At 47.1% G+C, this 24,806-nt stretch overlaps 1 protein-coding gene across 1 annotated transcript in view; it reads left to right on the top strand.

Annotated features, from left to right (window-relative positions):
• Positions 1-24,489, top strand: part of LOC147080781 (calpain-15-like) — a 29,891-nt gene extending 5,402 nt beyond the window's left edge. The window contains exons 2-7 of the mRNA XM_085981093.1: positions 405-588; positions 5,635-5,858; positions 6,714-6,839; positions 7,656-7,808; positions 21,541-21,702; positions 24,203-24,489. Of these exons, the coding sequence (XP_085837219.1) occupies positions 405-588; positions 5,635-5,858; positions 6,714-6,839; positions 7,656-7,808; positions 21,541-21,702; positions 24,203-24,464 (1,111 nt within the window). The 3' untranslated portion in view covers positions 24,465-24,489. The remainder of the gene's footprint in view (positions 1-404; positions 589-5,634; positions 5,859-6,713; positions 6,840-7,655; positions 7,809-21,540; positions 21,703-24,202) is intronic.
• The last annotated feature ends 317 nt before the right edge of the window (positions 24,490-24,806 follow it).

The raw sequence follows: 24,806 nt of genomic DNA, 5'->3' as shown, positions 1-24,806 counted from the left end.
ACAGAAGAAAACTTTTAACCATTTTCAAAATCAACTCAATTGATGCTAAGTTCAAAAAAAAAGGAGGGAGGATTGCAGCATATATTTTTAAAATGAAAACTGCAAATGCTGGAAATTTGAACAAAAAAGAAAACTGAGGTCAGTCAGCATCTGTAAAGTGGAAAGCTTTGGATGGGAACCTTCTTCAGAGCCATTGTTCCGATTTTAACCAGTCACTCTCTTCCTAATACTGCCTGACCTACATATTTCCAGTCTTTTCTGCTTTTATTTCATTTACTTCAGTTTTGTGGATCATCACTATTTTAGTGTGTTTTTTCCCCGCTTGTTGAGATGTACTGCCTATAAAATCCTGCTGTTTAGTTTTGCGGCCTTTTCTCTGCGTGACCTCTTGCACTCTGTACCAGGTTTCTGAGTGCACTTGCTGTGCTTGCTGAGCGGCCTGAGCTGGTAGAGAGGGTGATGATCACTCGGACTATCTGCCACGAAGGAGCCTACCAGGTACGGCTGTGCAAGGACGGGACCTGGAGAACGGTGCTAGTGGATGACATGTTACCGTGCGATGAATACGGCTATCTCCTCTTCTCTCAGGTAAGAGGGCTTTCTGCTTCAGTTTGTCTTAAAACAACACGTGATCCCGTCTATAGTTAATTGTATGCATAGAATCAAGCAGGGTTTCCTGTTGGGAATATGGCGCAAAGGCGACTAAATGGGGTTGAGGTACAGATCAGTCATGATGTAATTGAATGGTGGAACAGGGGGGCTGAATAGCCTCCTCCTATTCCTATCTCAAACAGCTCTTATCCAAATTTTGCTACTTTTCAGTGTTTTTCCTAAGTGTTAATTTTTCGGTTGGTATCCAGCTCAAAATTAAGCCTGTTCGGTTTAGAAATTGTACCTTTTGTCTGTATGATATTTTGCTTGTGTAATCAACTAGATTTATGGTGTAGAATAAATTGTATTCACCTCACCAGTGGGTATGAGTAACAAATGATGAATCTTCAGGTAATTATGGATTCCCAGTGGAAAGAAATTAGCCTATTTTTCAAATGTTGCACATTAAGCAAAGTTTCAGTGATGATTAAACAACAATGGAACTGGCTGCATGTGATGGCGATGATGGTGTTTGCTGGTGTCGATGGTGTTTGCTGGTGTCGATGGTGTTTGATGGTGAGGATGGTGTTTGACAGTGAAGGCGGTGTTTGACGGTGAGGATGGTGTTTGACGGTGACGGCGGTGTTTGACGGTGACGGCGGTGTTTGACGGTGACGGCGGAGTTTGACGGTGTGGATGGAGTTTGACGGTGTGGATGGAGTTTGACGGTGTGGATGGAGTTTGACGGTGTGGATGGAGTTTGACGGTGAGGATGGAGTTTGACGGTGTTGGGCGGTGTTTAGCGGTGAGGACGGTGTTTGACGGTGAGGGCGGCGTCTGCCGGTGAGGGCGGCGTCTGCCGGTGAGGGCGGCGTCTGCCGGTGAGGGCGGGGACTGCCGGTGAGGGCGGGGACTGCCGGTGAGGGCGGGGTCTGCCGGTGAGGGCGGGGTCTGCCAGTCAGACCGGTGTCTGCCGGTGAGGGCGGTGTCTACCGGTGAGGACGGTGTCTGCCGGTGAGGGCGGTGACATTTGGCCAGAAGAGTTGGTGAGTTACAAGCCCACATTGCTGACAGTTGCTGCTATATCTGCCATAAAGATGGAGCAGTGAATGGTCCTTGCTCTGCGAAAGGTTGTTTCTTATTTATCTTTGGTGCAACAAATCACTACCCAGGCTTTCTGCCTATCCTATGCAAGTACAAAATGGGATGCAAGTCCAATTACTTTGATATAGCTGGCATTAAGGAAAATGCTTATGGTTGTTGGAAACCAATCATCACAGCCCCAGGACACGACAAGAGTTCCTCCGAGCAGTGGCCTCAGCCCAACCATCTTCAGCTACTTCATTGATGACCTTCTCTCCATCATAAGGTCAGGAAGGAAGCTGCTTGCTGAGTATTCTACAGTATTCGGCTCCAATCACAACTACTCCGATAATGAAACAGCCTTTGCCAGCCTCTAATAGGATCTGGACAACAGCCAGGCATGGGCTGACAATGGCAGGTAACATTCACACCCCATAAGTGCCAGGCAATGACCATCTCCAACGCGAAAATGCCCAACCACCTCCTCCTGACCTTCAATGGCACCACTGTTGCTGAGTTCGCCCAGTATCGACAACCTGGGGTTAATCATCGACCAGAAACTTAACTGGAACAATCATAGCAACAATGTGACTACAAGAACAGGACACAGACTGGGCACTCTGTGATGAGTAGCCCACCTCCTGACTCCTCAAAAAGCCTCTTAAGCCAGGAGTGCAACACACAAGGAGTTCCTGCATCTAGGACAGAGCAGATTGCTTGATCATCGCCCCTGCCCCTGGACTCAATATCCACCCCCTCCATCACCAGCACACTGTGACTGCCGGATATAGGATCTACAGGATGCACTACAGCAACTCACCAAGGTTACTTCGACAGCACCTCTCTCCCCTGCGACCTCTACCACCAAGAAGGGCAAGAGCAGCAATGCTGTGGGAACACCACCAATTCCAAGTTCCCCTCCAAGTCACCCACCATTCTGACTCAGACAGGTATCGCTGTTCCTTTATCGTTGCTGGCTAAAATCCTGGAACTCGCTACCTAATGGCACTGTGGGAGCTCCTTCAGCACAAGGTCTGCAACTGTTCAAGAAAAAGATCCATCAGCTTTCTCTGGGCAAGTAGGAGCATACAATAAATGTGGCCTCGGCAGCATTTTGCTGTTGTTGTAGGTAGAGCTCAGAATGTGGTGAAAGGAGAAAATTGCATCCTTTCAAAAAAAATGAGTCAGATAGTTGATTGTGTATAATAGTGCTGTAAGATGCTTGGGAAAGGTCCCTGATCCTTTCATGGGAATAATTCCGATTGCGTCGAGCAGTTTTTGTGTTGCATTGTGAAGTGTTGATAAAGTAAATGCCACTGCCCAAAGAGTCATTCTAAAAAAAAATCCTTTCTCCGTCCTGCCTTTTCTGACCTTAATTAGCAAGTGAAGTGCCACGAATCTAACTGGGACACTAAGTTCTAAATCACTCTCGTGAGATGCATGTTGTGTCTCCATCATTTATGTACTGATTGTTTTTTTGCAATGAAAGCCTCCAAAGTGCTCAGGTAACTCCATCTTACTGCGCAAAATGGTTCTAATGTCATTCTTAAATAGACAGCATGGGTGAACACGTTTCCTGCCTACAATTCTCTTGCTGATGACAACTTCTACACTAGGCTAGCAGTCATAATCATTTAGAAATTGAAATCTTTTTATAAAATTGTATATAAAAAAGAAGCTACTGGAGACCTTTAGTAAAGAATTTTCTGTAGCGTGCAGTAGCACAGCGGGGCATACCATAATAAGCTGTAAAATGAAGTTAATGCTAGACAAGTGACAACTGATGGACTCGGTGGTGCAATCGAACTGATTCACACATTAATCGCATTAATTTGGTTAAATGTGAATTCACTTTCATAGTCGTTTCAGTCCAAAGCAGTGTGCTCCGGGTGCTCCGGTTTCCTCCCACAGTCCAAAGATGTGCGGGTTAGGTTGATTGGCCATGATAAAATTTGGCCCTTAGTGTTAGGGGGGATTAAATACGTGGGGTTACGGGGATAGGGCTTGGGTGGGATGGCTGTCGGTGTAGGGACCGGGTGCTAGGGTTTGGATGATCAGCCATGATCTCGTTGAATGGCGGAGCGGGCTCGAAGGGCCGAATGGCCTACTCCTGCTCCTATCTTCTATGTTTCTATGTAAATGGCAGGAACATTGAATGTACAGTGTAACAGAGCATAGGATACAGGCTGCTGGTTACCCACTAACAATGGCAGTTTTTGGATTAACAGTGATTAAAATAGCTTGTATTTTTACCAACAACAATCCTAATGAGCTGTATTCCAGTCACCAGAACTACAAAATAGACCTCATTGCAGTCAGTTCCTACTCCAAATCTTCCTTCTCTACCCTCCTCTTCATTTTCTTCTGTTTTCTCCGTTCCTGCATCTCCGGAGGAAGGCAAGCTGGTGGATTATTTGTCAATGTTACCGCTATCCATTTGTATAGTGCTATCATTGTTTTTTATTTTAACTATTCCTACCAGAACTTCTTCCTACATAACAGCCGTTGGTGTAATCCAAAAGATGTGACAAGGCACAATTTAAATGCAAGACGTTCAATACTTCCTCTTTGTTCAACCTCAGGACACAAGTAGGTTTGCTGTCACCCATGCTAGATTGTTCCCAATGGTCCTGTTCTCACAGCGCTTGCCCATATTGCCAGTAGGCCTACTGTAATTATCTGCCTTACAGACGGGGCAAAACCTGTGATTTCCACCAAAAGCTGTTCCTGAGTTTCACTTGTTCTGAGAAACCCCAGTGCTGTAGTTTGACGCCACCTCTGCTTTCCCCCGTTGAAAGGAAATGTCAGGCTGTCGATCTGCACAAAGCTTCAGCTGTGCACTTGGACAGAACAAGAGCATTTATCCAACAGGGCAGAGGCCTTCCAGTGGGTGGGAGCAGAATTCATATTTAATTTATAAGAGGAAAGTTTTCTGCAGATTAAAGTAATCCATCTGTGAACTTTGGCCTGAATTTTGTCAGATGTTAATTTGAGGGCATCTCCCGAGATGCTAATGTTTCCTGTCCCATATGTGCCCAATTATCCAGTTTGCATAACAGAAATTCCACCAATTACAATGCATGATCTGAGGTCATAAGTTTAGAGGGGACTATACTTTCTACTTGAAGTTAGCAGCAGATCATTAATATTTTGATCCTGTTGGTAGGCGGTGTGGGATAGCAAGGTGGCTGTCTGTGGGCTACAGGGAGAATCGAAGGGCGTTAGCTTAGTTCAATCCTCTCAGTCAGCACAGACAGAGGGGAGAATATCAAATATCTGAAGAATGAAGGTGTCTTTTAATAAAATCAAAAGTACACAAGGAGCATACTCTTCATTTCTGAGACTGTCTGGTGCTCTCCAGCAGTTTGCAGGCTGTGCACATCATCAGGGGATGTTGTGTCGCTATGGTAACAGCCTAAACTCCCCTGTACTGTTCAGCAACATCGCACTCTACAACTTCCACTCCCTATTGCCACCGAAAAAAGTCCTCCTCAAACCTTGGAACAAGTAGAGTGTGTGGGGCTGAATGTATGAACGGGGCTTCAGCACTTTCAGCTCATCGGGGCAGCTTCCACGGGATAAGATGCACAGGGATTACACTTTTGCAGCCCATTTTTATTTGCTTGTTCTAGGTGTTGGGTAAATTCTAAACTTGCACAGGTAAAAGCTGCTGCCTTTGCAAATGCTTGGCAGCTGTGCCTTCAGCTGCCTAAACCCTGGAATTCCCTCCTTAAACCTCTCCACCTTTCTCTCCTCCTTTAAAACGCTCCTTAAAACCTCTGGCCATGTCTGTCCTAATATCTGGACAGGTGTCAATTTATGTTTGATATTGCTCCTGTGAAGCGCCTTGGGATGTTTCATTACATTAAAGGCGCTATATAAATGCAAGTTGTTGTTGTTTGCCAATGTTTGGGAGGCCTTTGCGGAGTGTACCAGACCATGTCCTTCTGTTGTGAACAGGCCCAGAGGAAGCAACTGTGGGTTGCACTGATTGAGAAAGCTCTGGCCAAGCTGCACGGCTCCTACTTTGCCCTGCAGGCTGGGCGGGCCATTGAAGGACTAGCCACTCTGACGGGCGCCCCTTGCGAGAGCCTGATGCTTCAAGTCAGTTCGACGAATCCACGCGAGGAACCCATCGATACGGATCTCATTTGGGCCAAAATGCTGAGCTCGAAGGAAGCCGGGTAAGAAAGATTACACCAATTGTTTTTGACTCGACGTAAATGTTGATTGCATTTTACCAATCGATAATCTGCAATTCCTCACTGTATTTTTAATAATGAATATCCACATGCACACTGCTGCTGTTTGGCTTGAATTAGTGAATGGTGTTCCATTGTATGTAATGTAATGAATCAGCAGAGGAATGCATTATTAAATAAAAATAGCTTAGAAGCATTGGCCATCCCAAGGCTTCGAATCCTCAGCAGTAGAGATTTAAGTCAACTATATATTAAAGCAGATTATCACCTTAGTGGGGAGATTTTGGGCTCACTCAGTAATCAGCTCTGTAAATGACAGTATGACAGCACTGTCGTATAGTGATGACTAATTAATGCCAGCTTCAGAGGTTTATTTTTAATATCCTTAATTGAGAGGTGCATGTATTTGGTCATTTGATGACATTATCATATTGCTGCAATCTCCAGGAACTGGAGCAGTCACAGAATAGAATCATAGAATGATACAGCACAGAAGGAGGCCATTCAGCCCATCGTGCCTGTGTCGGCACTTTGGTAGAGCTAGCCAATTAGTCCCACTCCCCTGCTCTTTCCCAGCAGAGTGGCTCCCCCTCCCCTCGCCCCCCCAGCAGAATGGTTCCCCTCTTTTCCCAACAGGGTAACCGGGTGGGCTACCCAGTCCCACCCACAGGATAAAGCCAGGCACTGAGGTCTTTCACTCAAAGTTTTTTCTAAAATGTTACCTCGAACTTGCAAAGGTTTTTCTAAAATGTTACCTCAAACTTGCACTAACCATCCATGCACACTTTTGCCTGAATGTCTTTATTGACGCGTGCAACCCTTTTCTCAAACGTTTAGGTTTTTGATGGGTGCGTCTTGTGGAGGTGGAAACATGAAAGTAGACGACACAACGTACGAAACCATGGGCCTGAGGCCCCGCCATGCGTATTCCATACTGGATGTCAGAGACGTACAAGGTTATAGGTGAGGGCTGCTGTGGCACAACACAAAATCAAACCTTCCATCTGCTGTAGTGTAACAATCCTCAAAACCAGTTTAAATACTCTGTTGCCCCTCATGAAAGAGCAGACCCTTTATTAGTTCCTGCAAATGTTATCCCTCCATGGCCTCGCCCCTCCCTATGTCTGTAACTCCTCCAGCCCCCCCCCCCCGAGATATCTGCGCTCCTCTAATTCTGGCCTCTTGAGCATCCCTGATTTTAATCGCTCAAACTTTGGTGGCCGTGCCTTCAGCTACCTAGGCACCAAGCTTTGGAATTCTCTGCCTAAACCTCTCCACCTCACTACCTCTCTCTCCTCCTTTAAGATGCTCCTTAAAACCTACCTCTGACCTGATATCTCCTTATGTGGCTAGGTGTCAATTTTTCTTTGATTACGCTCCTGTGAAGCGCCTTGGGTCATTTCACTATGTTGAAGGCGCTATATAAATACAAGTTGTTGTTGTTGCCCTGGTCTGAATCTGGTCGGTTGGATTCAAGGGTTAAATATAGAGGCGGGATCAGCAACTCTATTTTATTTTATTTTATTTTATTGTGTTAAGTTTTTACAGCCCACCAGTAATCTTCACAATCTACAAGAAGCACTTTGAGATGTTTTTCTGTGCTAATGGCCTGGTTCAAATGTAAGATTTGGAAGATTGTTTGGATGTGGCAGACATTTAGAAGGGAGCATGTCATGTGGAGCCGGCATTAAACACTGAGTCCTTGGGATACCAGGCATGGTCCGTTCCTTGGTGACGCGGGAAAATGGTCTTTTCATCAAAGTTTCTGTTTCTGCCCAGGCTGCTGAGACTGCGGAACCCGTGGGGCCGCTTTTCATGGAGTGGGAACTGGTCGGATGATTGGCTGCACTGGCCACAGCACTTGCGACATGAGCTGATGGCGCACGGGAGCAGCGAGGGCGTGTTCTGGATGGAATACACCGACTTTATCAAGTAAGAGGACAGGCTTTGCGTGAAAAGTTGGAGCCATTATTTGCTCTTTATCGTAACAAGCTGCTTTGTTTTACGTTTCCACACTCCCATTGAAGTATTACCAGCTATCAAACAACCCCCAGCAAACATTCTTTTCAGTCTCCTCTTCATTTCCGAGCTTCTCCGTACAACCTATTCCCATCAAGCTTGTATCCATTAATGCTTTACTTATTCCTAACTGCCGTCATGTTTTCCCTTGAGAATTCCCGATATAACTGGAAGAGGAAATTCGGCAACATTGCAAAGTAGTGAGGGCAGGAGTATTCAATGGAAATAGCATTTATATTCTTGTGTGACAGTAATAGATGTGTCTGAAAACCACCCTGCTGATGGAAGGTTATAATGCGTGAATACTAAAACCAACCCCGAGTGATAGAAGCGGGATCCATTCACCCAGTGCACTTGCCTGGGCCTCTGCTGTATGGAGACACTGAGTGAAGCCCAGGTGCTGACCAGGTGGGGGTGGTTGGCAGAGACCAGGTGGAGAATTCTCTAGGCCACAATTTTATCCTTTCTATCGACTGTTGTTTAGAGCACTATTTGGATACAGTTTACTTGCCTTTTTTCTCAGTTGGGCATTGTGTGTGCTAAAGGAAGACTCAAAACAGCAGAACCAGAGACAAAACCATTTAATTAATTTTTTTCATTCACCCTCTGAAACTGTAAGTTTTGCTGTGATATTGTCTAGATTCCTTGGTTATGTTTCAGCCTTGCAACACACTCCGATGAGCCATCATCCTCTGTAGCACACTCCCAGCCAACTAGAACCACACATTTGCCAATGATGCCGCTTAATAGAATACAGGCTTCCGAACATGATGAAATTAAATAGGCCAGTTGTAGAGTGGAAATGATTTACAAGTAATGGAAGCTTCTGCTGGTTCATGTGTGACCTCTGTGCAGCTCACTGGGCTGGAACGCAGTATTGCTGAGATCTGGGCATGAATCCAATCCAGACATATGGGCTGAGAGTTCTCCCTCGTCGGTGGCTGCTCAAAGGTGGAACTGAAGTAAGTTAGGGCGGCTTCAATGTAGCTCCTAACCGGACACAAAGGGCAGGCTTTTGTCTGCAGATATAAAAATACATCATCTTGGAGCATTCCCATTGGGAAACCCATTGATGCTGGACATGGTGCTGAGAGGGGAAAAAAGAATCATTTAGAACTTAGCTGCTTCTCCTTGCAGGCCGACCACACTGTTGGTCAATGGGGACGGTAAGTCCCAGCATGGGGGAGAAAAGTTATTAAGAAAAACTGGCCGGAAACGCCTTAAAACATGTTCATCGCTGTGTCCTTTAAATTAACTGCTGCCTATAATACTCCCTAGCATCCTGGTTTCCTGGGCGCAGTTTATGTTTGATGTCCTACACAGCCCCAAGTTGGGAAATTGCAGCCTGGTTCTGTGTGTCTGGTTTTACTTTTGAAGAGGTTCCTTTAATTCAGTCATTAGTAATACGTTTTTTTGAGGCTGGCTACAGCCAGAATCTTATCCCAAGCTCAGTGTGAAACAAATATTGCAGGTTTCGTCAATTGTCTGCAAAGCTGGAGGGAGGAGCCAATCTATTTTCCAACAAGCACAGACTCTGTGATTGATTGATTTGTGATTATCAGTTATTTTTGAAAGTGGGCGACTGGTATTCAAGTCTCGGAATTCCAGGTAACTGTTTGGCGATGCTTAAGGAGCTGGAGCTATTTGAATCACAGAGAGTCAACTTGGAATTTGCAACTGATGTACTTCAGATAGCACAGCTCCAACACAAGGAAAGAAATACTGTGTATACAAGAGTTATTTACAGGAGAATAGCATAGCATTTAGATTGTGACCCTGGTCTCCCTACGATTGTCCCCAACCTAGTCCCTGCTACCAGGAAATAAGTATTCCATTAATTATTACATTTAAACAGGTCTATGTAACCTGAGCTTTTCCCGTGTCCACTTGCGTGCGCACTTTGGCTACTGCTCCGGACCCGAGCTATTCCACTTTCCCCCCCTAATTTCCTTTTCTCTCTATCCCTCCCTGCCCGCACTCTCCTGTCATCATGCCTCCTTTCATCTCTCCTCTCTCTGATACACTGCCCTCCCAAATCCCTACCCCAATCCTTCATTACTCTTCAACCTTCCTACACTCCTGCCGCTGTCCCAGGCTTGACTCCCTCTTAGATAAGCCCACAGCTTCCCCCTCTGCCTCTCTTGGCATCCTAAGAAGGGCCCATCGAGGCACTCGTCACTGCCGCCTTATGAGCAGCAACCCCAACTGTCCCATCCTACTCTCTCGCCGACCTTCCCTCCCACCGTGCCCACTGGGGGCAAATCTTACCAATCTCCTCCCAATCCAACTCCCCCCCCCCCCAGAGCTGACACTGTGGACGCTGACAGTGGGTCAGCCATCATTGACCCTCTCCGCATCTCCCTCCAGAATGTCCGTTCACTTGCGAACAAGGCCCTTGCCATCCATGAGCTTATCGTGGATGATTGCATCGATATCATGGCCCTGATGGAAACTTGATTGAGGGGTGATGACACCTTACCCTTAAATGAAGCCTCCCCACCTGGTTATACCTTCCACCACTTGCCCCGCTCAGACCGTGGTGGTGGTGTGGCTCTCATCACCAAATCACACCTTGGTCTGTCCCCCTATTCCTCCGGCACTTTCTCCTCCTTTGAGCATCTCACCTTATTCCACCCCTCTCACCTCTCATTTAAAATTCTTGTTCTCTACCGCCCACCCAAGTACCATAAAAACTTTACTACTGAGATATCTTCACTGCTTTCCTCCCTCAGCCTCTGCACCGAATGACTTCTCATCCTTGGTGATTTTAACCTCCATCTCAATTCATCATGCTCTCTCTCCTCTGAGTTCACTAGCCTCCTATCCATCCTTAATCTCTTCTTCCATGTAAACTCCCTGTTGTAAATCTCATCATAAAGAAACTACTCATGAAATAACACTGGACGGCCAGCGGGTGGCGCTGTCCAAGGAGTATAAATACTCGGGCGTGGGCCCAGCTTGCCCAGGGACATTTTGTAAGACAGGAACTAGTGAAGTACAACTAGACCTCCATGTTCTGAAACAAGTTGATTAAAGCCTTGCTTTATACTCAAACCAAGTACGTAGTGAGTTTTATTACGTCAATTTAATCAACTTGATATCGACTCCACGCTTTGGGTGATTTCGGGAACAGCCAGCTACGACTTGAACCGTAGAAGGGAACTCGGACGAAGTAATCAATCCATCATGGAGAAACTACTCAGACCCGCCCATCTCAACCTGGACCCGAATTCACTTACAGCTGCTAAGTTATGGAAACACTGGTATCGTACCTTTAGCAACTTCCTTGAGGAGTGTGGTGAGAATGTTCCTAATAAGTTACGAATGCTTGCTAATTATGTATCCCATCATGTGTTTGATTATATCGAAGACTGTAGACTATGACGCCGCTATCCAAATACTGCAGCAGCTATATCTCAAGTCCCCAAATAAAATTTTTGTTCGGCATCTACTGGCCACAACTCGACAACAACCCAGGGAATCACTTGACGAATTCCTTCAGAAACTTCGCAGGCTCAGCAAGGATTGGAATCTTAAAGCTGTTACAGCTGAACAGTACCAGGAGGAGTTAATTCGTGATTCCTTTATTAATGGGATTGTGTCTCCCTTCATACGTCCGCGTCTGTTGGAGAATAAAACCCTCAAGTTACAGGCTGCCTATGACCAGGCATGTTCTCTGGACTTAGCAAATAGGAATGCAGATACCTATCTTTCACCACTTGCACGGGCTGCTGCTATCACTTTTAATGACTCCTTCGATAGGCCCCGGGCGGATGCCCTCACGGATGACGACTACAACCTGGCTGATGACAACCCTACCCTAGAAATCTTCACTGATGACGACCCTGCCCTAGCGGCATCTTGGCAATCTAGAAGGAAGTGTTTCTTCTGTGGAGGTGTGTTCCATTATAGGAAATTTTGTCCTGCTCGTAACGCAACCTGCAATCATTGCAGCAAGAAAGGTCACTTTTCTAAGGTATGCCAGTCAAGAGCCTCTGTTAGTAAGAAAGGCCACTTTTCTAAGGTATACCGGTCGAGAGCCCCTGTTAGTTTTGCAGCTACTATCTATAAAACTGCTCCTCCCCCAAGAGCCACGACTAAGGTTACAGCTGCTATCCATGAAACTGCTCCTCCCCAAGAACCACTACTAAGGTTACAGCTGTCAAGGGTAAAACTGCCCCTCCTCCCATCACAGCTGTTTTTCCCCAAAGTCTGTCCCATGCAGCCACGAAGGTTTCGGTAAATGGACACATTTTGAGCGCACTAATCGACTCATGCAGCTCTGACAGCTTCATTAGTGAGCGGCTGTCAGTAAGTTAAAACTGCGTATTTACCCCTCGGACAGGGAAATTGCAATGGCTCTGACGACACTGACCACCAATTCTTCCGACTTTTGTCTTGTCGACCTTATTCTCAATGGCCGCACTTATTTCTCCACCCGGCTCGGGGTGCTCCAAAACCTATGCGGTGATGTGCTCCTGGGACAGGATTTCCAGAAACAACACAAAAGACTCACTTTCGAGTTTGGAGGGTCAAAGCCGGAGCTTACTATTTCCAAAGTACCGTTTTGTGCGCTTTCGGCGGCTTCGCTCGACGAGCCCTCCTTGTTTGCCAATCTTTCCCCCCAATGTAAGCCCATAGTCACTAAATCACAACGTTTCAGCCAAGATGATCGATCCTTTATTGAGGCAGAAATCTCTCGCCTTCCAGCTGACGGTATCATTGAGCCATGTTCATCTTCCTGGCGGGCTCAAGTCGTCGTTGTTAAAAATCCTCTGAAGCAACACAAGAAACGTCTTTGCACCGATTACTCGCAAACTATTAACCAGTATACCGACCTGGATGCCTACCCACTACCATGCATCAATGACATGGTCAATAACCTTGCCAACTACAAGGTATTTTCAACTTTTGATTTAAAGAGCGCATATCATCAAGTGCCGTTAAAGGACTCTGACAAAAAGTATACGGCCTTTGAGGCCAATGGTCGGCTTTACCAGTTTTGTCGCCTTCCATTTGGGGTCACCAATGGGGTGGCCGTCTTTCAACGGGCAATGGATAGCCTAGTCAAACAGGAGAACTTAACGGACACTTTTCCATATCTGGATAATATCACCATTGCTGGTCATGACCAGAAGGAGCATGATGCCAACCTCCAGAAATTTCTTGACATTCTCCGTTGCCGCAACTTAACCTTAAATGAGTCCAAATCTGTGAAATCAGTACCATCAGTTAACATCCTTGGCTACTGGGTGGGCAATGGTGTCATCAAACCGGATCCGGAGCGACTTCGTCCGCTTCAGGAGCTCCCTCCTCCTACGAATCTCGGCTCTCTTCGTCGGGCCCTCGGCATGTTCGCCTATTATGCGAAGTGGATACCCCACTTCTCTGACAAGATCCAGCCCCTGCTTCGCGCAAAGTCATTTCCATTGGAGGCAACGGCTATTTCAGCTTTCAACCTCCTCAAGCGACAACTGGAAAAAGCCACGCTTCGTTCCATTGATGAAAATCTCCCTTTCGTGGTCGAGTGCGATGCATCGGATGTGGCGATCTCGGCTACCTTGAATCAAGGTGGTCGACCCGTGGCATTTCTGTCCAGAACTTTGCAGGGTAGCGAGCTCCATTATCCTCCTGTCGAGAAGGAGGCTACGACCATCATCGAAGCTGTACGTAAATGGAGTCATTTTCTCGCTCGTCGCCATTTCACACTTATAACCGATCAGCGCTCCGTGGTCTTTATGCTGGATAACCGGAAACGCACTAAGATCAAGAATAACAAAATACAACTCTGGAGGATGGAATTGGTCGCCTTTGGATACACCATACATTATCGACCCGGCAAAGAGAATGTGGCCCCGGATACCCTCACCCGAACATTCTGCTCTTCTATGTTAACTTAGACTCTTGCGGATCTTCATACTGACTTATGCCATCCTGGCGTTACCCGTATGTTGCACTTTGTGTGATCTAAAAATCTCCCATTTTCTACGGAAGATGTGAAAAGAACACACTCCTCCTGTAGAATTTGTGCGGAATTAAAACCGCAATTCTTCCGTCCATCGGATGGCTCGCTCATACACGCTATGCAGCCTATGCAGTGACTCAGCATTGACTTTAAAGGGCCATTGCTTTCCTCAATGCGAAACACCTACTTACTTACTATGGTGGATGAATATTCACGCTTTCCCCTGTCCCAATATGCTTACTTCCAAAGTGATCAAATGCCTTGATCAAGTCTTTTCCCTTTGCGGTACGGCCAATTTCATCCACTCTGATCGGGGTCCCTCCTTCATGTCAAGCGAACTCAAAAGTTATCTTTCCCAACGGGGAATCGCCACAAGTAAAACGACACCGTACCATCCCATTGGTAACGGACAGGTTGAGAGATACAACGCTATCATTTGGAACACTGTTCGTATTGCACTAAGGTCACGCAACCTACCAGACCAGCAGTGGGAAACTATGCTCCCTGACGTGTTGCATTCCATCAGGTCTCTTCTTTCTACGTCTACTAACGTCACGCCTCACGAGCGATTCTTCAGGTTCCAGCATCGCTCCACTCATGGGACGTCCCTACCGTCATGGTTGGCAGCTCCTGGCCCTGTGCTGCTCCAAAGATTCGTCCGATCTTCTGAAAACAATCCCCTCATCGACGAGGTAGAACTCACCGACGTTAATCCCACGTGCGGTACCCTGATGGCCGGGAGTCCACCGTTTCGCTCCAGAAACTGGCTCTCTGTCCAGCCGGTCCCACGGACCCAACTGATAGAGGGACCCACGGTGATGACGCCCTACCTGGGACATCAAGAGATCTGCCGGCTGCCCCACCGGATCCACTCGGGGAGCCGAGTGCTCCCCGTGGGATGGCCACCTGAGGCCAGGACGCTGGTCAATCCCCGGTTATCAAACAGGATGAAGCCAGCTATGCGCCTGTGGGGACCCGCACCCGGAGTCATGATCTCCCCAGCCTCCCTCTGGTCGATCAGGGCAACACGGGCCCTGTCGAATCACTGGTACGGATCAAGCGGCCCAGGGACCAAGACACGGTCCGGGGAGACGTGCCTTCTAGCCATAAACAAAGATCTAAAAGACACTGGCTATTCGTGGTCCGCCTAATCCATTAGGAGGAAGTCGTCGGACTTCCAAATCTTTTAGGCAGGAAGAATGTTATAAATCTCATCATCATAAAGAAACTACTCATGAAATAACACTGGACGGCCAGCGGGTGACGCCGTCCAAGGAGTATAAATACTCGGGCGTGGGCCCAGCTTGCTCAGGGACATTTTGTAAGACAGGAACTAGTGAAGTACAACTAGACCTCCATGTTCTGAAACAAGTTGATTAAAGCCTTGCTTTATACTCAAACCAAGTGCGTAGTGAGTTTTATTACGTCACTCCCCATCCCATATTCACGGCCACCCCCTTGACATTGCCATCTCTCGTGGCCTAACTACTCCCATCGTGTCAATTGCAGATAAAGCCATCTCTGACAATTGCCTCGTATTGCTCTCTACCCACATCCCTCTTCCACCCCCCAACCCTACTTCCTTCTGTGTTCGCCCCGGGAAAAACTTTCTCCCAACTCTCTTACAAATGACATCCTTTGTGACCGTGACAAAGGTAAACTATCCCTCCTCGTCCTTCTTGACTTGTCTGCAGCCTTTGACATGGTTGACCACTCCATCCTTCTCCAACGCCTCTCCACCGTCGTCCAGCTGGGTGGGACTGCACTTACCTGGTCCCATTCTTATCTATCTAATCGTAGCCAGAGAATCACCTGCAACGGCTTCTCTTCCCACTCCCACATCGTTACCTCTGGTGTCCCCCAAGGATCTATCCTTGGCCCCCTCCTATTTCTCATCTACATGCTGCCCCTTGACGACCTCATCCGAAAACACAGCGTCAGTTTCCACATGTACGCTGACGACACCCAGCTCTACCTCACCACCACTTCTCTCGACCCCTCCACGGTCTCTAAATTGTCAGACTGTTAGTCCGAAATCCAGTTCTGGATGAGCAGCAATTTTCTCCAATTAAATGTTGGGAAAACCGAAGCCATTGTTTTAAGTCCCCGCCACAAACCCCGTTCCCTAGCCACTGACTCCATCCCTCTCCCTAACATCTCTCTAAGGCTGAATCACACTGTTCGCAACATTGGTGTCATATTTGACCCTGAAATGAGCTTCCAACCACATATCCGCAGCAGAACTAAGACCGCCGATTTCCACCTCCGTAACATCGCCCGTCTCTGCCCTTGCCTCAGCTCATCCGCTGCTGAAACCCTCATCCATGCCTTTGTTACCTCTAAACTTGACTCTTCCAACGCACTCCTGGCTGGCCTCCCACATTCTACCCTACGTAAACTTGAGGTCATCCAAAGCTCGGCTGCCCGTGTCCTAACTCGCACCAAGTCCCATTCGCCCATCACCCCTGTGCTCGCTGACCTACATTGGCTCCCGGATAAGCAACGCCTCGATTTCAAAATTCTCATCGTTTTAAATCCCTCCATGGCCTCGCCCCTCCCCATCTCTGTAATCTCCTTCAGCCCCACAACCCCCCGAGATATCTGCACTCCTCTAATTCTGCCCTCTTGAGCATCCCTGATTATAATCGCTCAAACATTGGTGGCCGTGCCTTCTGTTGCCTGGGCCCTAAGCTCTGGAATTCTTTGCCTAAACCTCTCCGCCTCACTACCTCTCTTTCCTTCTTTAAGACACTCCTTAAAACCTACCTCATGACCCTAATTTATCCTTGTGTGGCTCGGTGTCAAATTTTTGTCTTAAAATTCTCCTGTGCAGCACCGTGGGACGTTTTACTACGTTAAAGACGCTATATAATTACAAGTTGTTGTTGTGACATTTTATCCTTTTGAGGGCCTATATAACTAACTTGATTTGCTGTGGTGCACACTGGGAGTCAAGACCAATGCAGTTTTCAAGCAGGATTAGAGGGTGAAACATAGAAGATAGGATCATCCAAATTCAGTACCCTGTCCCTGCCTTCTCCCCATATCCCTTGATCCCTTTAGCCTTAAGAAATATATCCAACTCCTTGAATATATTTAATGAACTGGCCTCCACCGCCCTCTGTGGCAGAGAATTCCACAGGTTCACCACTCTCTGGGTGAAGAAATTCCTCCTCATTTCAGTCCTAAATGGCTTACCCCTTATCCTTAGACTATGACCCCTGGTTCTGGACTCCCCGGCCATCAGAAACATCCTTCCTGCATCTAGTCTGTCCAGGCCTGACAGAATTTTATAGGTTTCGATGAGATCCCCTCTCAATCTTCTAAACTCCAGTGAGTATAAGCCCAATCGACACAATCTCTCCTCATACGTCATTCCTGCCATCCCAGGTATCAGCCTGGTGAATCTTCGCTGCACTCCTTCCATGGCAAGAACGTCCTTCCTCAGATAAGGCGACCAAAACTGCACACAATACTCAAGGTGCGGTCTCACCAAGGCCCTGTACAACTGCAGCAAGACATCCTTGATCCTGTACTCGAACCCTCTTGCTACGAAGGCCAACATACCATTTGCCGCCTTAACCGCCTGCTGCACCTGCATGCTTACCTTCAGCGACTGGTGCACAAGAACACCCAGGTCTCTTTGCACTTCCCTTTCTCCCAATCTATTGCCATTCAAAAAATAATCTGCCTTCCTGTTTTTGCCACCAAAGTGGATAACCTCACATTTATCCACATTATAGTGCATTTGCCATGTTTCTGCCCAATCACCCAACCTGTCCAAATCGTACTGGAGTTTCACGACATCCTCCTCACGGCATACCCTCCCACCCAGCTTTGTGTCGTCTGCAAATTTGGAGATATTACATCCAATTCCCTCGTCCAGATCATTAATATATATTGTGAACAGCTGGGGTCCTAGGACCGATCCTTGCGGTACCCCACTAGTCACTGCCTGCCACTCGGAAAAAGACCCGTTTATTCCAACTCTTTGCTTTCTGTCCGCCAACCAGTTCTGTATCCAAGTCAATACCTTGCCCCCAATCCCATGTGCCTTAATTTTGCATGCTAATCTCTTATGCGGGACCTTATCGAAAGCCTTCTGAAAGTCCAAATACACCACATCCACTGGTTCTCCCTTATCTATTTTTCCAGTTACATCCTCAAAAAATTCCAGTAGATTAGTCAAGCATGATTTAGCTTTTGTAAATCCATGTTGACTTTGTCCGATCCTGTCACTGCTTTGCAAGTGCTCTGCTATTACATCTTTTATAATGGACTCTAGCATTTTCCCCACTATCGATCTCAGGCTTACCGGTCTATAATTCCCCACTTTTTCTCTACCACCTTTTTTGAATAGTGGGGTAACATTAGCTACCCTCCAATCCATGGGTACTGTTCCAGAGTCTGTCGAGTTCTGGAAGATGACCAGCAATGCATCTACTATTTCTAGGGCCACTTCCTTAAGTACCCTAGGATGTAGATTATCAGGCCCTGGGGATTTATCGGCCTTCAGTCCCATCAATTTTCCTAACACCATTTCCCTACAAATACTGATTTCTTTCAGTTCCACCCTTTCATCAGACCCTATGTTCCCTGGCATCTCTGGGAGGTTATTTGTGTCCTCCTTTGTGAAGACAGAACCAAAATATATATTTAATTGGTCCACCATTTCTTTGTTCCCCATTATAAATTCCCCTGATTCTGACTGCAAGGGACCTACGCTTGACTTCACCAATCTTTTTCTCTTCACATATTTATAAAAGCTTTTACAGTCATTTTTTATGTTCCCTGCAAGCTTACTCTCATAATCTATTTTCCCTTTCTTAATTAATCCCTTTGTCCTCCTTTGTTGAATCCTAAACTGCTCCCAATCCTCAGGATTATTGCTTTTTCTGGCCAATTTATATGTCCTCTCCTTGGATCTTATGCTATCCCTAATTTCCCTTGTTAGCCACGGTTGAGTCACCTTTTTTGTTTTATTTTTATGCCAAACTGGGATGAACAAATTCTGTAGTTCATCCATTCGGTCTTTGAATGTTTGCCATTGCCTATCCACCGTCAACCCTTTGAGTGACATTCCCCAATCAATCCTACCCAACTCGCTCCTCAGACCATCGTAGTTTCCTTTATTTAAATTGAGGACCCTAGTCTCTGAGTCAACTACTTCATTCTCCATCTTAATGAGGAATTCAATCATATTATCGCTCTGACCCAAGGGGCCTCGTACAACAAGATTGCGAATTAATCCTTTCTCGTTACATAATGCCCAGTCTAAGATGGCCTGATCTCTGGTTGGTTCCTCGACATATTGGTCCAGGAAACCATCCTGTAAACACTCCAGGAATTCCTCCTCCACAGTATTGTTACTAATTTGGTTAGCCCAATCTATATGTAGATTAAAGTCACCCATGATGACTGCTGTGCCCTTATTGCACGCTTCTTTAATTTCCCTTTTAATGCCATCCCCAACCTCCGCCTTACTGTTTGGAGGTCTATATACCACTCCCACTAACGTTTTCTTCCCCTTAGTATTTCTCAATTCTACCCATACAGATTCCACATCATCAGAGCTAATATCCTCCATTACAATTGTGTTAATCCCTTCTTTAACCAGTAATGCTACCTCGCCTCCCTTTCCTTTTTGCCTATCTTTCCTGAATATCGAATACCCCTGGATGTTGAGTTCCCAGCCTTGGCCATCCTTGAGCCACGTTTCCGTAATCCCAACCAAATCATATTCGTTTACCTCTATTTGCGCAGCCAATTCATCCACCTTATTACGAATGCTCCTCGCATTAAGACACAAAGCCTTCAGGCTTGTTTTTTTAACGCTCTTAGACCTATTAGAATTATTATTTACTCTTGCCACGTTTGATTTAAACCGTTGATTTCTCTGACTGCCACTTTTGTTTTTCTCCTTCCTATCTTTTGCTTTTATCCTTGTTTCCCTTTCCTCTGTCTCCCTGCTCAGGTTCCCAAACCCCTGCCATTTTAGGTTAAACCCTCCCCCAGAGCACTAGCAAACACCCCCCCCAGGACATCGGTTCCAGCCCTGCCCAGGTGCAGACCGTCCGGTTTGAACTGGTCCCACCTCCCCCAGAACCAGTTCCAATGTCCCAGGAACTTTAATCCCTCCCCCTTGCACCATTCCTCTAGTCACGTATTCATCTGAAATATCCTTCTATTTCTACTCTGACTCTGGGTGGGAGGGGATTTAATTGCCTCACAGTGGGGGGATGGAAGAGGGAGTGGTGACTGGCTGAACACCTCAGCACGTTGGGGAGGAAAACATCTCAGTGAGGGAAAGGAAAGAATTTCAGTGAGGGAGGGTTGACAGGAATACATCTGAGCAGAAGATGGGATTATTGGCAGGAGATTTCATTAAGAGGAGAACGGTTAAAGATCTCAGCAGGGGAGCTTGCCAGCCCTGGTCAGAGACTTGAACTGCACAATTTATAGGTGGCGATCTCCGATACTCCTCCTCTGTTACTCCCTGCCTGCAGCCATTTCCAGGGCCCAAGTTTTCAGTGTAAAATATACATCACATTCTGCACCATTGCTATTAATAGCATATGTGCACACAGAGACTGCAAGGGTAGATATTGTCACAGTCTATAATGTAGAATTCCTGTTTGGTCTGCAAGCGTCATTAAGCAGTAGCTTTTGAGTTGACGTCAATAAAGTCAAATAAGTAAATGCAAAAACCAGGGCATTCTGTTTATCAAAGCTCTTGAAGCATAGCCGAATTCAGCCCTGTATCATAAGCTTCATTAGCCTCAGTATGTACTTATATTCAATTATATCCTCTTCATCCCTTCTGTTAGGCAGCCTGATAAACTATTGACAAATATTAGTTACATTATTTTTGTTACATATATTTACTTTTTTGCTGGGTTTCTGTAATGTCCAGATGCGAGTAGGAGGAGGGGGTGCCAAGTTTAGCACACAGCAAGGTCCCACAAATAACAGATGAATGAATACCAGTGATGTGTTTTTGGTGGTACTGGTTAAGGGAGGAATGTTGGCCAGTACACATGGAGAATTCCCTGATCATCCTGGGCCACCTCATCTACATCCCCGTGACAGCATCGTCCAAAGTGCTGGGGTCTGCTCCCGCGTGTAAGCTGATGGTGTCCAGCTCTACCTCCACCACTCTCTCCACTGCCACTGTCCTCTCAAACTGCTTCTCCAACATTCAGTCTTGGATAAGCCGGAACTTCCTCCAGTTGAAGATTGGGAAGATGGAAGCCATAATTTTCAGTCCCCACCACAAACTCCTATGATTCCCCGATAATTCAGCAAGCTTATTCACGGAGTAGCAGAACTACAAAGACCAGGCATGTCCCAGGTTTAATTCCCGGTCTCTAGATCAGTCAGGGTTCCCATTCCTGAATACTATCAAGTGAACCCTGCTGGAGGTGCATGAATCAGGTGAGGATAAGATCAGGCTGGCTGTGACTTGCTCAACCCTCCTTCCCATCCCAACAGTCAAATAGCTTATCGACACACCTGACAAGTCTCGAGATATGAAAAGTGACCACAAGTGAAGTACTGATGGTTGAGGTGCACATGGAGCTATACCCCAGCAATGATTCCAAAAAGGAAAGCAAGGAAATTGGCAGAATATTTTTTTCAGCCTTGCCTCAATAACCTTTTAATATATTTTTAATTTTTCAGGTATTTTGATTCCGTCGACATTTGTAAAATTAACTCTGATTGGCATGAAGTCCGACTTATGGGAATGTTTCCAAATCGGACCAATGGGCCGATAACTGTAACTGCACTGACTGTGCTCGAGCTCACCGTACTGGAGTTTCAACTGTTTCAGGAAGGAAGCCGGTAGGTTCAGCAGCAAAAGGTTCCCATTAAACACAGGCCGATTTTTCTTTCCCCCCACCCACTGTTTTATTGTGGGCTATCCGTAACTCATCTTTTTCCACAAGACACTGTTGTATGTCCCTGTCACGGATATTGTAAACGAGACTAATTGATCGGTCCCTTTCTCATTTAGCCAATTTACAAAATAGCATTGTCGCATTGTGAAAAGGAAGAAATCACCAGAGAAATCACCATGTCCCTTCCAAAGCTTCATTCACTGTTATTTTGCAAAAACAAAGCTTAAAAGTCCGGTAGCATTGCCTAAGGTTTTTTTAATATGCAAGATGGTAACCAAATTGGGTTTAGGTCGCGAGTTTTTTGTTGGACCTCAGCCTTCAGGCTTCTGTAGAGCTGCTTTCTTGCTCTCGAGTTGTGTGCTGTTTCCAGATCAGGAATGCCTTGCGCTTGCGGCTTATTAGCTCCTGGATCTCCTGGTCATTCTCGTCGAACCAGTCTTGGTGTTTCCTGGTCGAGTGACCGAGCGTCTCTTCACAGGTGCTGATTATGGAGGCCTTGAGTGCAAACCAGGCGCTGTGGGCACTCTGTGTCCCTGCATCACTGGGAGGAGTCAGGTTGGTTGTGAGGCGTAGGCTGAATAGGGCTTTCTTAGCGGGGTCTTTGAGTGCTCCAGCGTTGATTTTCCTTCGTCATTGCTTCTGTTGCCGCCGCTGTTTTGGTGCTACATTGATGCAGATGATAGAGCGGATTAGGCGGTGGTCTGTCCAGCAGTCGTCCGCTCCTGTCATGGCGCGGGTGATGCGGACGTCCTTGCGGTCCCTCGCTCGGACGATGACGTAGTCCAGCAGATGCCAGTGCTTGGAGCAAGGGTGCTGCCATGAAGCCTTGTCCAGATCCAAGGTCGTCCCATCCTCTGTAGTCGAATTACAGTATGCAGACGACGCTTGCGTCTGCGCACACTCGGAGGTCGAACTCCAAACCATCGAACGCCTTCACCGAAGCGTACGAGAGCGTGGGCCTTACACTAAACATCCGTAAGACAAAGGTCCTCTACCAACCTGCCCCCGCCACACAGTACTGCCCCGCGATTATCAAAATCCATGACAAGGCCTTGGACCACTTTCCATACCTCGGGAGCCTACTGTCAACAAGGGCAGACGTCGATGACGAAGTCCAACACCGCCTTCAGTGTGCCACTGCAGCCTTCGGTCACCTGAGGAAGAGAGTGTTTGAAGACCAGGACCTCAAACCCGGCACTAAGCTCATGGTCTACAGAGCAGCGGTGATACCCGCCCTCCTGTATGCCTCAGAGACATGGACCATGTACAGCAGGCACCTCAAAGCACTGGAGAGATACCACCAACGCTGTCTCCGCAAGATCCTGCAAATCCATTGGCAGGATAGGCGCACCAACATCCCCAGCATCGAAGCTTTGACCACACTCGATCAGCTCCGATGGACAGGCCACATCGTCCGCATGCCCGATACGAGACTCCCAAAACACGTGCTCTATTCGGAGCTCCGACACGGTAAGAGAGCCCCAGGTGGGCAGAGGAAACACTTCAAGGACACCCTCAAAGCCTCCTTGAAAAAGTGCAACATCCCCACCGACACTTGGGAATCCCTGGCCCGAGACCGCACAAAGTGGAGGAGAAGCATCCGGGAAGGCACCGAATACCTCGAGTCTCTTCGCCGGGAGCAAGTGGAAGCCAAGCGCAAGGAGCACACGTCAACCCAAGCACTCCACCCACCCGCCCCTTCAACCACCGTCTGCCCCACCTGTGACAGAGACTGTAGGTCCCGTATTGGGCTCATCAGTCACCCGAGAACTCATTTTTAATGTGGAAGCAAGTCATCCTCGGTTCTGAGGGACTGCCTAAGCAGACGACGACTTCAGAAATTCCCCACCACCACAGACAACTAGTGTCCAGAGTTTTCAACTACATTGTAACAGTTGACAAAGCAATTTACTATGGTATACTGCCAAACTGAATATAGCTCCTTAGTATTGGTGCAGGTTGGCTATGAAGACTACCTCGTATTGTGTTACCAGTTTGAGTGTCAGCTCCGCAATCACCTCGACTCACAGGAACATGGGCCATTCGGCCCCTCGAGCCTGTTCCGCCATTCAATTAGATCATGGCTGATCTGACTCGGAATGAAAAAGTATGTGGACTGTGACACTTGCCTTCCAGGCAAGCACACTGACTGCTGCATGCAAGGATAACAGTGTGGGTAGAGCCTATAACCTGTAAAAGAACAGGTGCGCCCAAAAACTTTTCAACCCCTCCACATTTACAAATAGTGAAGGCCCGCTTCTTAGAATTGTTGCCACAGGGAAACATTACAGGAACCTGTCTATGTTTTTTACATTAATAATACAAACTTACTTTGCTCACTCTCTAAGTCGAGCGAGCTCTTGGTCCCTTTAGGACCCCATACAGTGTTGTATGATGCATTTTTATGGCTGCTTCCCCTCTGACTCTTGACACTTACATCCTAGACGATCAGACACGTCGGACAGCCATTTGCTGGATCTGTGTATCATGGTGTTTCGAGCCTCCTTCTCCAGCGGTAACAAGCTGACCCTGGGCCGACTGATGGCACACAGCAAGCGAGCGGTGAAGAAGTTTGTGGGGTGCGATGTGATGCTGGAGCCGGGGGAGTATGCGGTCGTGTGCTGCGCGTTTAACCACTGGCAAATGTCGATGTCCGGCCTGCCGTCGCCATCACCGTCGCTATCACCAGCAACAGGTAAGGGTTAGGAGACCAAGACTTCTATACCCACTGCACCAGCCAAGCTCTGAAAACTGTATGGAGTTACCAGTCTGATCGCTGTATATTAAATACCTTCCCTAGCTCCATGGCAGGAGCCTTGGTCTGCTCGGGATGAGTGAGATCAGAAGAGATGAACAGGGGATGAGATCAGGACCAGCCACCCTGCGACCCCCACCCCAACACAAACATCCAGCCCCCCCCACCCCCTCCCCAACACAAACATCCCTTCTAACATATCGTACAATAGGACAGGCCGCAGAAATGACAACTGTCATTGTAGAGTCCAAATAATCCTACGATCTGACCAACAGAAAAAGGGTCGAGAATGG

This window comes from Somniosus microcephalus, unplaced genomic scaffold (assembly GCF_052327205.1).
Source record: "Somniosus microcephalus isolate GS21.2 unplaced genomic scaffold, FLI_Smic_1.0 scaffold1182, whole genome shotgun sequence".
NCBI lineage: Eukaryota > Metazoa > Chordata > Chondrichthyes > Squaliformes > Somniosidae > Somniosus > Somniosus microcephalus.
This window is presented reverse-complemented; position numbering and strand designations above follow the sequence as displayed.